Here is a 15258-nt window from a genome sequence, read left to right as displayed (position 1 = left end):
CCTGACTCCAAGGCCAGTGCTCTATCCACTGCGCCACCTAGCCGTCCCTCCCATATTCTTTTGAACTCTTGTTCTGAGTCAGCTCAGATTTTCTAGTGACACTTGCTTAAAAGACATTTTTCTCCTTATTCCACTGAAAATAACCCAACCCACCTTTATTTATCCCTTTTAAAGAGGCCTCCTAAATTTTCTTCTCTTCTTACTTGCCCTCTTCTATAATCTCATTCCCAGAGAACACTTGAAAATTGTCATCTACTGACACAAATGAAGAGTAGTGGCTCATTGATTTAATATGTTGGAATGGTCTCAAATGGGGATTAGGGGAAAATTGTAAAACTCAAAATAAATAAAATCTTTGAAAAAAAAGAATTAGAAATGGCTTAATAGCCTTTTTATTAGGCTGACAGAAGACGTGTATTCTGCCAGGAAGCTTAAAAGGGGTTTATTAAAAAAAAAAAAAAGTCAGAATAATTCACAAAGCCTTAAATTATGCAGTGTGACTTAGCACACTCCACCCACCACATTTCTTACAAAAGCATCAATGACAAACACTTTGCTCCTATGCTAACAGACGCACCTCCACAGAGGGGTGGGTAAGAAGGCCCACATTCTATGTCCACAGACCAAAAAAAAAAAAAAAAAAAAAAAAAAAAAGCCCAAATCCTGGCCTGGTCACTTACCTGCTGTGTGATTTAGACTGAAGCTCTCTTTGCCTCAGTTTCCTCTTCTATAAAATGAAGTTTATAGACCCACTCCCTGAATTTTGGGGATGGTAGGAAGAAAACTGTAAACCACAATGCTAACTAAAAAAATGTGTGGTTGTCATTTTTAATTCAGTGACTAAATCACTTTCCCTTCCTGGCACCATTCATTCTGCTACTTCTAGTACTCAAGTCACCAGTACTGGTTACAATATTAATTGTACAACATTAGTGCCTTGCTTCAGGAACAAAGCTCTGATACTGATCCCTAGGACAAAAACAACTTCCTTCTAAAGGCCAACTGTCAGCTCACTGGCACAAGAGGCAGCTGTGCCGGGTGCCATTTTGGTTATCATCAGGCCATTAGAAAGTACAACTGAGGAAATTATCATGAAAACAAACATAAATTAGAAGTTAGAACTCCCTCTGAAAAAGGCAGGGGGGCTAACTCATCTTCACTTGTCAAAGGAGAGATCCACAGTGCTGACCATCAATGAATGAACAAACATTTATTAGGGACACAAATAGAGGCAAAAGACAGTCCCTGTCCCTCAAGAAGTTCCCAATCTAATTGGGGGGGGGGAGAAAAATATATATACAAGCAAATTATCTAGAGGAAAAAAGGGGGAAATAACTGACATGGGGAGGCACTAGAATTGAGGGGGTAGAAAAAGCTTCCAGTAGAAGATGGGATTTTAGTGGGGAATTAAAGCACCCCTACAGGACACTTGACTGACATAATACAACAAGGACAAGTCTGCTGGGCCATTTTCAGTATGGGCTGCCAGTTCTTTAGAACACACAGAGTTACTGTTTCAGAGATAAGAACCCATTTTACAGATGAGAAAATGGAGGCACAGATGTTGTGTTAAAAAGTTAGTTCTCCAATATAATATTTATTTATGGCTCTTTCATGAGAAACAATTTGTGATATATATATATATATATATATATATCCCTTCACTCTAATTTTCAAGGGTTGTTTTTGGATGAAAACAGAAAAAAATTTATGTCCTTGACTTTCCCAAAGTCAAATAGGTAGGCAATTATTAAGTGTCTGAGACCAGACTTGAACTCAGATCCTCCTGACTTCCGGGTCGACACTCTATCCACTGCACCACCCAGCTACTCCTATGTACTTTATTTTTAAAGCCTTCAAACTATCCCTGCTTCCAAACATAAACCATTAACAATTCCAGCACCATTCCTGACTATCAGTAGTCTAGCAGAAACCAGACAAATAAACAGTAATTCAAACAAATCTGGTACAGAAAACTTTAGTAGTCAATGTGTAGGGGAAGATGCCAAAACACTTGAAACATATAATTCAGGAAACAGCAAGGCTCTGTTTTGATGCTGGCCCACTCCTAAAATGTGATAATAAGATAATTCATATATGCAAGAGCACTCATTTAGGTGTAATTACAGATAAACACACAGACTTAAGAATAACAAAGCAGAATGCTTAGATGTGCAATCTGGAAAAAACAAAAACAAAAAAATACCCAACTACTCACCAGCTATTTCGACAATATCCCCAGGAACTATGTCTTTGGCTTTGATCCGCTGAACACTCTTCCTGTCCTGCCGATAAACTTTACCCATTTCAGGTTCATATTCCTTAAGAGCTTCAATTGCGTTCTCAGCATTTCTTTCCTGAAAACATATGGAGGGAGAAAAAAAAGAGACATTTACTGATGACAATATCACCATTAATTAACAAGGCAAGATGATGAACTAGCAATTTATTGTCACTGTACTGGTGAAGTCCATTTCTAGGCCAAAGAGCCAATCAAATTTAGAACTGCTAAATCTAGTTAATGTTATAGTCTAGAAGAAATGTCAGAAAACTAAGTGGTCAAGGTCATTTTGTGGTTTAAATATTTCACAAATGTCAAGGTCATTCTGATAAAAATTAAGTTATTCATGATCCTACATTACAAATAAAAGCATTCTGTGATCTGATCAAACAGATTGAGGACAAGAAAAAAAAAGAGAGCAGCAGAAGTTCTTGGACACCTTCCACCCTGTCAGCATACATCACAAGCATTTTAGGAAGACAATATTCATTTGGTGTTTCCCTCAGATCCCAGAATGGAGAGCTAGAAGCAATTTTAGAGGTTATCTATTTCAACCTTATTATTTTATAGATAAAGTGGCCCAGAGCCATCAAGAGAGCTGCCCAAGGTCACACAGAACTAATTTCAAGAAATCACATCACTTCCCACCATCCCTAGAAATCTCTGACCCAGAAATGCTGCAGATATCTTCTATTTATCATTAAAAGATCCAATTTACCACATGTGATATTAAGTTTAATCTTCTAAAACGCTCTAGTCTTTCTATCCTATACACTCCCTGCAACATGGTTTTCCGTAAGTGTAACTCCACTGATTCTCTAAGGCAAATAATGAAATATGTAATTCCTCTGTATAAGATTTAAAGTCCTTCACTACATGGACTCAACCTAATTTTCCAGTCTCACTGGACATTTCTCTGTTTCCCTCTTCAGCATTCTGACATCAGCCCAAAGGGCCTCCGGTGTTGCTCCTGTCCTATGCATTTGCACTGGCTTTGCACCCAAGAGAATAGGCATTTTCCTCCTTGAAGATGGAGCAGAGTTACCATCTACATCAAGTCTTCCCCAACAGTACCCTCCCCCAGCCCTCAAACTGCTAGAGCTCCACCTCCCTATCTTGTAGTCTTTTTTCACTTTGTATTTATTTTGTATCTATTCGAATAAGTAGTTTTCATTCTGTCTCTGCACCCCCCAGTGTCAAACTTGGTGTCTGGCCTAGAGTGGAAACCTGGACTCAATGGGTCCTCTTCTCTCCACTCTTGTTTAGGGATCAGTTGGGTTTATTAAAGATTTTATTTGAGTTTTACAATTTTCCCACAATCTTACTTCTCTCCCCCACCCCCCCACAGAAAGCAATCTGTCAGTCTTTACATTGTTTCCATGTTGTACATTGATCCAAATTGAGTGTGATGAGAGAGAAATCATGTCCTTAAGAAAGAAACAAAAAGTATAAGAGATAGCAAGATCAGACAATAAGATATCAGTTTTTTTTCTAAATTAGAGGGAACAGTCCTTGAACTTTGTTCAAACTCCATGGCTCTTTCTTTGGATACAGATGGTATTCTCCATTGCATACAGTCCAAAATTGTCCCTGATTGTTGCACGGATGGAACAAGCAAGTCCATCAAGGTTGAACATCACCCCCATGTTGCTGTTAGGGTGGACAATGTTTTTCTGGTTCTGCTCATCTCACTCAGCATCAGTTCGTGCAAATCCCTCCAGGCTTCCCTGAAATTCCCATCCCTCCTGGTTTCTAATAGAACAATAGTGTTCCATGACATACATATACCACAGTTTGCTAAGCCATTCCCCAATTCTTTGCCACCACAAACAGGGCTGCTATGAATATTTTTGTACAAGTGATGTTTTTACCCTTTTTCATCATCTCTTCAGGGTATAGACCCAGTAGTGGTATTGCTGGATCAAAGGATATGCACATTTTTGTTGCCCTTTGGGTGTAGTTCCAAATTGCTCTCCAGAAAGGTTGGATGAGTTCACAGCTCCACCAACAGTGTAATAGTGTCCCAGATTTCCCACAACCTTTCCAACAATTATCATTATCCTTTCTGGTCATATTGGCCAGTCTGAGAGGTGTGAGGTGGTACCTCAGAGAAGCTTTAATTTGTATTTCTCTAATAATTAATCATTTAGAGCAATTTTTCATATGGCAGCTAGCTGGAGCATTTGATAGAGACAATTTCCTATTTCTGTTGGAAGGGTTTCACCATGCTTTGGCCACCCAGTTCAAGATTATTTGTGAAATCATCCTGATTCCCTTCATTCCATATTTCCAATTAGGTGCCCAATCTTATTCTTTCTACCCAACTGGAAATGTAAAATGATGGTGATGAGGATGATTTCACAGCTCTCCCTGACCCCATTTGGGGTTTTCTTGGCAAAGATTCTAGAGTGGTTTGTCATTTCCTTTTCCAACTCATTTTATTACTGAAGAACCTGAGGCAAACATGGTGAAGAGACTTGTCCAGGATCCTTCAGCTACTAAGTGACTGAGGTCAGATTTGAACTCAGGAAGAGGAGTCTTCCTGATTCCGGGCCCAATTGTCTCTATCAAATGCTCCAGCTAGCTGCCAACAACAACAAAGGCACCTGGCTATTAATGAATGGTTGTTGATTAGGTATACCCCACTCTACCCAATTCATTCATCCATTGAATTAAAAGGCCCAAAGAAAATAAATTAATGTGCTAAAGTTATGCTAAATTGAGCCAATCTAAATTTAAGCGCAAGAAGAAATCTTGCAATTTAAAGTAGTCTTACACACACACACACACACACACACACACACACACACACACACACACTCATACTCTAAAAAGTCAATTTAAATGTTCATATATTAGCTTTGCTCAAAGTATGGGAGGAGAAGACATACACCTGGGTTTCTGTGCAATTAGGTAATCTGCTCCCTAACCTAGTCACAAGACTGCCTGGATATTTTATGTCCTTCTGAGGTTTGGGGAAGAACTGTAAGTGCTGCTGCGACTGGGTTATAATCCCAGTTTAAGAAATTTTCTTCTTTGTCAATTCAGGCAAATTTATACTGTCATTTACCTTAGCCTACACCGGCAGCAATGTAGGGATGAAGATCTTTACTAGAAAGCTAAAATTTAATAGAGCCAGGAATGTAAATGACAAAAAGAATGTTTCTCAATAAGAACATGGAAAAGCTTAAATATTCCAAGTGTCTAAAAACAAAGGACTAATTAATCAAAGCCAATGAACACTTTGGGGGAGGGCAGGGTATGAGGATAGAGGGTCAAGAACATATTCTCTAAATGCAAAGAATGCTTAAGTATTTTATTTTTTAGCTGAATTTTATAAATTTTGGGGGTAAAGTGAAGTCACTCAACAAATCAATCTTTTTATGATAGGTTATCATAGAGAACACATGTTCATCCTTGAATGACAATTATATTTGAGATTATAGCAACATTGCATTATTTTTTTTCGGGGTTCTTTTTTTTTGCAAGGCAAATGGGGTTAAGTGGCTTGCCCAAGGCCACACAGCTAGGTAATTATTAAGTGTCTGAGACCGGATTTGAACCCAGGTACTCCTGACTCCAAGGCTGGTGCTTTATCCACTGCGCCACCTAGCCGCCCTGGTTTTGTGTTTTTGTGTTTTTGTTTTTTTGTTTTGCAAGGCAATGGGGTTAAGTAACCACACAGCTAGGTAATAATTAAGTGTCTGAGTCTGGATTTGAACTCAGGTCCTCCTGACTCCAGGGTCAGTGCTCTTATCCACTGTGCCACCTAGCCGACCCAATAATATTTTTAATTAGTAACACTTTCTCTTAAAATAATTCATTGTTGGGGTGGCTAGGTGGCGTAGTGGATAAAGCACCGGCCTTGGAGTCAGGAGTACCTGGGTTCAAATCCGGTCTCAGACACTTAATAATTACCTAGCTGTGTGGCCTTGGGCAAGCCACTTAACCCCATTTGCCTTGCAAAAACCTAAAAACAAACAAACAAACAAAACCAAATCAAATTAAATTTTTATTAATAATGATGATAGCATTTTGTTTGCAATGTGATTTACAAATATGACCTCATCTGATCCTCACAACATCCCTGGGAGGTATGGGCTATTATTGCCCCCCAGTTTACCATTAGGCATCTTGCCTAGGATCACAGTCAGAACCCAACTTGAACTTGGGTTTTCCTGCAGTGCTCTACCCATTGCACTACCTGACAGCTAAGATTTGTCAAAGGTACAACAGAAATAGCTCTCATTGATCTTATCTAAAGGTTCCTTTTAGGAAAGCAAACCTTTGAGGAGGGCCTCAGAGGCTGAGATTTTTCATGGAGTCCTGCCTCTGCCATATCACAGTCCCTAGCATTAAGATCATGGACCCCAACCCCACCCCATTCCCACTATATAAAGGGAACAGACAGTCCTCCAAAGACTGAAGAGCTCAGCAGTGGCTGTCCCCAGTCTCATTGTGTCGTCTCAGTTACCATTTACTTGTCCCCCCCACCCCTTTCTCCTGGACCACCTCTCTTTGCCAGCAACATCCTTGCCCAAGAAGCTCAGAGCAGAGAAGCAAAAGCCAAGTCCCATTACAATAAAAAAATTGTCTCGTCCCCCAAATTCTATAGAGCTTGCGAGGTCAACCTCCACAACTTCCCATCTCTTGATTCTCGCTCTATGAGCAACAAGATGGCCCTGAGAGAGTGGCTCCTCCACTCTGCTCAACCTGCCACCATTCAACCAGCCTCCCATTTCTTTTCTGAAAACCAGCTCTTCTTTTTATTATCCCCATTTCTGCCAATTCAGAATGACCTTTGGACAAGAAGTCAATGGCTGGCCAACCAGCCAGACAGTCTTAGCAAATAAGTGATTTGAATGTAGTTGATCATCACTTTGCAGCCTCATGGGGAGGAGTCACTGCTTCCCATTCTAGTCCAACTAGAAACAACTGGCTTCCAAGCCCTGACCTCTCCTTCTGCCCAGATACCTTTGGGCTAATGCTCTCTCCCAGTATATCAGCATCTACCTGGAACACAAGTAAAGCAACTGTCCTGGAAAGGCTGCCAATGTATCAATTCTATTACTGTCATGAAGCACTGATGGATGGCCACCTCATCTCGAACCCCCAGTTCTGCTAGCTAGAGGGCTCTGAGCCTAGTTGGGCACTGTGAGGGACACATGGCAAGCTGAAATCATGGACACACAAAAATCAAACAATACAGTAGACCTTTGTATTTATGTAGTAGATCATTATCTGAATAGGCCATACTAAGTTTATTTATTATCATTATAATTATAATTAACGGTTTGATGTGTGGTACACTCCTTGGGGGGGGGGGGGAAGGGTTTCTTTCTCATCTGTGTCCCCAGAGCTTAACCAAGTCTGGCACTTAGTAGGCTTTTGTTCTTAACAAGCTATCTCAAAGAGAAAACATAAATAAAAAAAAATCACAGGAGGGGAGAGCAAGACAGTTTTATTGCGGACAAAAAGAAAAACCCAGACCACTTCTCTTCATTAGACTGTGGATCTTAGATTAGAATGCAAAGGGACCTGCTTCTGGAAGGAAGGCGAAAGGATGGGTTAACCCATCAGCAGGGTAAACATTTCCTTACCTGCCACACGCCCACAATGGCATTGGCCACTAAGATAAGCAGGATTACAAAAGGCTCCACAAATGCTGTGATTGTTTCTTCACCTTCTTCAAACCAGGCCAGGACCTGTAAAGGAAATGATATTTGTTGCAGTGAACAAGTGTGCAGACTTTCACTTTAAAGCACCACAATGATTTTTCTTAATGTAATCCATTAAAAGCCCAAGAACAGCAGGATGCTTGCATGCAGCCCCAGGCTGCTCATGACAATTCATGGATACTGAAAATGTCATCAAAACGTTCTTCTGAGTGTTGGGCATCTGGCAGAAAATACAATCACATTCAATTTCAAGGTAGCTGGAGATGCAGGTTGGAACTACCCTAGTTCCTGAACACTCTTCTGGATTGTTCTAATGACCTCGTCCTCCTGTCTCCAATCTGTCCACCCCATGGTCTACAAAGTCCCATTACTCTCCAGCAAAAATATCTCAAATCATGCCATCCTTATGAAAAAAACAAGAATCCTGTAAAATCTCCATTACCCAAAAGTACAACAGCTCTGGCTGGTGCTAAGGCCTTCCATGACTGGATCTTAACCCACATCGCTATTCTTTTCCTCTCATCACCTATGCTCCAACCCAACCAATATCTTTCCATGGTCCCTGGAGTTTTGAAGGATCAACAGACCACAGGGTAGGTAGGTGGATGGCCCAATTCTGCCTATCCTTCAACACTTCAATTGAACCACTGATTCCTGCCTGAGGGCTCCCTTCACCCCAGAGCCATCTCTTCCTTCACCAAGCAGCCAGAGCACTTGGTACCTCTTAACCCTTTCAATTATTAACATATTAAGTAGTAAGTATTACAAAGCACCTTCACAATCACCAGCACAAGAGGAGGAGCCTGGGGTTCCCAGAGCAGTTAACTCACCCAGAGTCACAGGGTCTGACATATCTAACTACCTGCTCTGGTAGACTCTCCTCTCTTTGAGGCTGGGGGGGGGATCCTCATTATTCTTTGGGGATCCCCCAGGGTTTACCCACCACTGGCTTTTGAGCCTTTTCCTAATCCAAAACAGCCAAAGAGGGAGGATCAGAAACTAATGATATATATGATGTCTTATACATAAAAGTAGTAATGGCTGCTAAATTAAGGAGGATAATAATATATTTAAAAAAGATGAAAGCTGAGTATCACTATATTCTCAAAGCAATTTCTAGGACCATTTATGTATGAATCAAAGGGGAACAAGCAATGAAAATTATGCTAATAAGATCAGATAATTAAAAGTAATTTAAATTCCCTAAGTAGTAGATATGGTTATGTAAAATATAGGAACAAAAGCAACCAATGATATTTTAGAATATCTGGGATTTTTAACCCCAAGTTTATTTTTCAAATTTCTTCAAAGCTAGTTGAAAATAAAACTTCCAAATAGTGGACTGACAAAAAATAAATTAGGTTTTAATGATATCCTTTCTTTTTCATATATTGTCTCCTTTTCCCTCTGTATTTTCCCTTCCCAGAGTTATGTCTTGTAAAAATTTAAAAAAAAAACAGAAGGGAAAAAACTTAGCAAAAAATCCATTTAAAAAAAAGCAGACAATTGCAATATTAGGAAAAGCATATTAAGAGGCATATGAGGCTGGGAGACACTGTGGATAGAAATGCCAAGCCAGCAATCAGGAAGCTGTGAGTTCAAATCTGGCCTCAGACAACTCCCAGCTGTGTGAACCAGGGCAAGCCATTTAACCCTGTTTGCCTTAGTTTCCTCATCTGTAAAGTGAGCTTAAGAATAAAATGGTAAAACACTCTAGTATCTCTGCCAAGAAAACCACAAAAGGGGTCACAAAGAGTTGAACACGACTAAGATGAATTTAACTACAAGAGCATAAACATTAATATAGCATTCAATCAATGGTGGGATCACATTGAGACAATATCCCCCTTACCCTATTGGTGCCAAAGCTAGTATGACAAAGGTCTATTATAACTTTAATATAACGTATGCTTTTAGTTCTTTAATTGACTGATGGTGAAATATAAGGATTTCAAATTGAAGCTTTTCAATTTAACTAGAACAGGTTCTGAAGACAGGAAATACATTTCAATATATTATGACATAGATTTTGTATTTTAAACAAATACTAGTATTGGGGGCTAATAAAGAGTTAATTGATCTAATTAATGTGCGATGAATATATTTTTTAAACCCTTCTGGAATCAATAGCAATAAAAATACCTCTGGCTAGAAACAGAGCCATGGGAAATTAGTTTGGTCCGATTCAATGGGCATCTCAGTGCCTACTCTTGAATGATTGAAAGGGCAAAGGCACAGAGACCAAAATAGGGGAAAAATGAACATAAATTTCCTAAATGATACTGAAATCGAGGCAAGCGAGCATGAGAAAGGGCCAGGGTGAAGCACTGGAGGGCCCAAACCTAGTATAAAGGGAGCCTCTCCCCTGCTCTGGACTCTCCGACCCATAAGCAGACTACTGCAGCCTCCAAGGATCAGGCCTAGTGCCAAAAAGACAACTTCTCTGAGGAAGTGATAAACTGTGATGGATGCAAGATCGCAGCTGCTCTGCTGCTAGCCTTCCAAATGCTTGCCAAGGAGAGCATATTAGAAATAAGAAACTTAATTCTCCAGCTAGGGAAAAAAATTGTTGGCCTTGAGGAGGAAAAAGGGCCTTTCTTAAAGGTCAGTGAGGCATTAACGACTCAAAGATAAGCTTCGCACCTTGTTAGAAGGAGGATGAATTTCCTTCTTGGCAGCAGGTGGCAAGGCACACATTTAAGCAACAAACTACATAGAGTCTTCCAGGCTGGAGTGCGGCCTTCCAGGCACTCTCTACTGTCTTCTGCATTAGAATGTAAAGCTTCTTGAGGACAGGGACTGGCTTTCGAATTTTCAACACTTCACACTGGTGCTTAAATGCTTGAAGGTAGTACCAATCTAGACTTTTCTCTTTGAGGGCATGATATTGTATGATTTGTAAAAAAATTTTTCCATAAAGTTTCATTATGTTTTCCCTTCCAATATCTAACACAAAAGACTTCTTCAGTTAGGGAAGTATTTTGGAAGACTAGGGATCAGTGATGATGTACTGACTATTGCTGATAAAATTCACACTAACTGGCTTACCTTTAAGGACAGGAAGTAGGTCTAATCCTTTCTTTCACAAATAAATAAAAATGGAGTCTTTAGTATAACCAAGGACAGAAGAACACATCAAGAGTCAGTCAACCAAATGTATGGTTTATAAGGTGAAACAGAAAAACAATGTGGATTTCAGACTCTATAAACCCACAGGCACCAGTAGTATTAACCACACTAGAAGCTGACCACATCCAACTGGCGAGTCCAAGCGACCCAGTGATTTCTTTGAACCTGGGTGTGTACTCCTCTATTCCAGGACTTGGAAGAAGGAGCCCTGGGAACTATCAGTACTAGCACATTAGAAAGGGGGAAAGGTTCTTGAGAGGACCACGAGAAAGGTACACCAGAAATTGCAAACAGAATTGGAAATCACAGTAAAATAGTAAGATGCTTATATATAGAGTCACACTTAAACCACATTCAAGGTAATTGTGGCTTAACAGAAGCTGTACTACATATAGCTAGGTAGGAAAAAGAAAAAAAAATCCCTAACACCTTCCACAAATAAGAGGTCAGGACCAAACAATAACCTCAAAATTCCAGGGTCACTTTATGTTCTCACTGTCATCATGAGTGTATGAGTGTGTGTGTGTATGTGTGTGTGTATGTATATGTCTGTCTCCAGAAAGAGGGTCTTCTCTTTGATGACTACTGCAGTTAAGTGGCACTAGGAAGGACTCAGAAGATCCCTCTTCCTGAATTCAAATCTGACCCCAAACACTGTCTAGCTGTGTGACCTTGGGCAAATTACTTAACCTTATTTGTCTCAGTTTCCTTATTTGTCAAATGAGTCAGAGAAGGAAATGGCAAACCACTTCAGTATCTTTGCGCCAAGAAAACTATAAATGGGGTCACAGAGAGTTGGACACAATCGAAATGACTTAACAAATCCCTTTAAGTCACTAGTGTAAAAGCAATCGCATATTTCCTATATTCTACTATAGCAGAACATAAAGTAGAATTATCAGTTTATTCTTTAGTTTAGCATGATCAGCAGTCACAAGATACATCAGGTAAACTGTTTAGTTTTTTTTACAATCCAAGAAGAACCTATTACAAAACACTATTCTCCCCATCAGACACGCATCAAAATTTTATATTTACAAAATGTTTGTTAAGCTAAAAGTAATTAAGCATCACTGCTTTTTCTTTAAAAGCTAATAAAATAAGATTAGCTATATAAAGCACCCCAGTTTTTCCTTCTGCTCCTTCATATCTGCCTTGTTCAGCTATTCAAAGTCAATTAAAACAACTTTCATTTCCAAATCTGTTTCCCAGGTAGTTATCAAAGAATCACAGGATACAGAACTGAAAGGGACTTTGAAGATCAGCTAGAGATGAGTTCACTGGCTCAAGGTCACACAGTTATTAAATATTAGAAGTGAGATTCAAATGCATGACCAAGACTCATTTGTGCTGCAGCTCCCAAAGAATCAAAATTCTAAAAAAGGTGACAATCTTGGACAATTTCTAGTAGCGACCACCACAAAATAAGTGGGATATCACTTCCACAGGGCTGTGAAGGTTAAGAGAAGAGGAGGGTGCTGCTTGAAGCTCTGAAAATGAGAACATGAATTCCAAGAAACCATAAACTCTTATTAAAATTTCACAATAAACTATCCTTTCAACATCCTCACAGACTTAAGGTTTAAAATATACAATGCTATATATAGACTCTCTCTCTCTCTCTCTCTCTCTCTAGATAATGTTGAGAATGAGACTATCACACATTTGAAAGGGAACAGATCCTAAATGAGACCCAACCATTTCAACAGCTCAATTAAAACTTCCAACAATGACCTATCTTCCTGTTACCAACATCAACCATGAAGCATCTGAGACTAATTTTGCTTCAACGTATACATGACCGAGCCACTGATGTAACATCTCTGTGGTCCTGGGTACACAAAGACCCAAGGACAAAGCTGTCTTGGCCCAGAAATGAGATTTTAAAAACCATTTTAGTCATCCAGAGGTGTAAGACGTTCTCCAGTCTAAATATTCAGTCTGCCTTGTTTCATGAAGTTAAATCAAATTCACATTTTATTCTACTTCTCAACAAACTGCCATTAGTTCAAGGAAAGGCAGCAGTGTCATTTCCAATGTGCTTTGGCCATCTTCTGTTTATTCCTTCTGTAAACTCTTCAGGACTATTAGCAGTTGCTTAGTCCCTGAATGAACCCATACAGTATTTGCAGTTAAAAACTCAAGTACATGAAATGGCAATGTAAGCTGCTGATCCTTCCATATTGCAAACTGATTGATCTATACTAAAGAGGATTCCAATTTTCTCAAGATCACGTTGGGAATTAAAACTGAAATTTAAGTTTAAAAATATCAGAGAAAAGAGCCACATCAGAGATTAGGAGCAATTCAATAGGCTCAGCAAATCAACTGCTGTGATACCATGCCTTAATTTTCCTCCAAGAGAAGAATTCAAGGGCCAGATCCTAAAGATAATTAATGGCACTCTTGGGATAATTATGATGTATATACTACACTTAGTGGGAAAAGACTCATTTTTAGATTTCAAGTACTAAAAGTGTATCTTCTGAATTCTTTGCTCCTCCTAGAACTACCATTTGTAAAGGGTTCTTCAGATTCCCCCAATCTCCCTCTGCTGACAGGCAAGATGGAGAAGAGAAAACTAGAGGAGAGATGAAGGTAGCCCCTTGGGGCGGCTGATAGCAGACCTAACTGCTGATGAATTCACCTCAAATGAGTTCTTTAGGGGCTCTCTAAAGCCATACCTGGCTGAAAGTCAGAGCACACATGCCGCATGGGCAGATGCAATCACCTCAGAATCAATCCTTCCTGTCCTCAAGTTGGGGGGGAGGGGAGAAGAAAAAATTTTGTGAATGAGATTTTTTTTAATTTCATCATATTTTCAAAGCTTTCCTTACAAGTCTATGAGGGCCTCTGTCTTCCACATATTTCAAATGTTCTCTGGGCTCAAAAAAGAATAACCCACATGAGAATTTCATGATGAAGAGAACAAACCGGTTAATAACTTATCAAGAACATAGTCGCCCCCATCACCTCCAGAGGCTCTTAGTCTTTGCATCTCGCTCTTGTTTCTTAGCAACCCCACCAGCTCTTGCTTGCAAATGTAGACTCCCGGCTCACACAACCAGGAATTCAAATATTTTGTCTATGGAACAGGGCAAGCTGAACTTGATCCTGCCATCTGAGGAGTTCTGTTTGGTAGTCAAGTCAGGGAAAGGGGAGGTGGGGGATGGGGGGGTGGACAATCAGACTTAGATGAGCATACCACCACCATGAAGGTCAGTGACCAAATTTGGTCAACCACAGAGCCATCCCCAGCGTCATCACTCTTGTCACCCTCAGAAGCAACTGTCACCTTGCTATTACCAGAAAGGGAAAACAACTGGGAATATTTCTTTGGTAAGTGCTATTTACAGATGACAATGACCCTGTCTTCATGTGATCTTCCAACTTGTTAAATAAAGGAGAAGCCAAAATGTAAAAATAAAAAAATTTAAAAGGCCCTTATTTGGCTCTACAAAGGGGTGTTTGGGGAATCCAATTAGCCCTGTTAAAAAAAAAAAATCCTCAGAGTGATTTGTCCAATTACTTTATTAAAAAAATCAATCGTTTGCATTATATGACTACAAATGGCCAACACCAAGGCAGCACTTTGACATGGCATCTTTGCTTATTCCCATCATTTCCGCTTTACAACTTTCATCCCTCTGACATTTGGCTGACCGATACTTTGAAAAAAAGAAAAAATTTCTCATACTCACAAAAGATATGCAGGCAGCCAGCAGTAAAATCCGAACTAATAAATCTTCAAACTGCTCAATCACAAGCTCCAATAAGGTCTTCCCTGTAAGGACAAATAGAGATTGTAAGAGTTGTCTTCGTAATAGCCTTAACAGAAGAAATAATGGAGAAAAACAACTTTTCCCCCAGTGCCTTACCTTCTTCCGCTGGCAATTCTGTAGGATGCAGAGATTTGCAGGGGAGCAGGAGGGAAAGAAAAGAAGAAAAGCATCAACATTTGGTTTTTCTCCAAGGAGACGGTTAAAATTTAACCCCCCCTCCTTTGGACAAAACCCTTCGCTAGGGCGAAGCCCATGCTTTTGCGGAGGTGACCAGGGACGATCTTTTGGGGGAACGACCTTGTGCTGCATCTCGGTCTCCTAAGGGGCAGCTGGGCCAGGGCCGTGCAGCAGCGGCCAGACGTGGGGGGCTCTGGGCCCGCGCCCCCGC

At 40.0% G+C, this 15258-nt stretch overlaps 1 protein-coding gene across 1 annotated transcript in view; it reads right to left on the bottom strand.

Moving 5' to 3' along the window:
- Positions 1-15258, bottom strand: part of ATP2A2 (ATPase sarcoplasmic/endoplasmic reticulum Ca2+ transporting 2) — a 49131-nt gene that overhangs the window by 33461 nt on the left and 412 nt on the right. Inside the window, exons 2-5 of the mRNA XM_074205637.1 lie at positions 14967-14984; positions 14790-14872; positions 7882-7986; positions 2219-2357 (exon numbers count right to left, since the gene is read on the bottom strand). Coding sequence (XP_074061738.1) covers positions 2219-2357; positions 7882-7986; positions 14790-14872; positions 14967-14984 — 345 coding nt within the window. The remainder of the gene's footprint in view (positions 1-2218; positions 2358-7881; positions 7987-14789; positions 14873-14966; positions 14985-15258) is intronic.

The sequence above is a fragment of the Macrotis lagotis genome, chromosome X (genome assembly GCF_037893015.1).
Source record: "Macrotis lagotis isolate mMagLag1 chromosome X, bilby.v1.9.chrom.fasta, whole genome shotgun sequence".
Lineage (NCBI taxonomy): Eukaryota > Metazoa > Chordata > Mammalia > Peramelemorphia > Peramelidae > Macrotis > Macrotis lagotis.
This window is presented reverse-complemented; position numbering and strand designations above follow the sequence as displayed.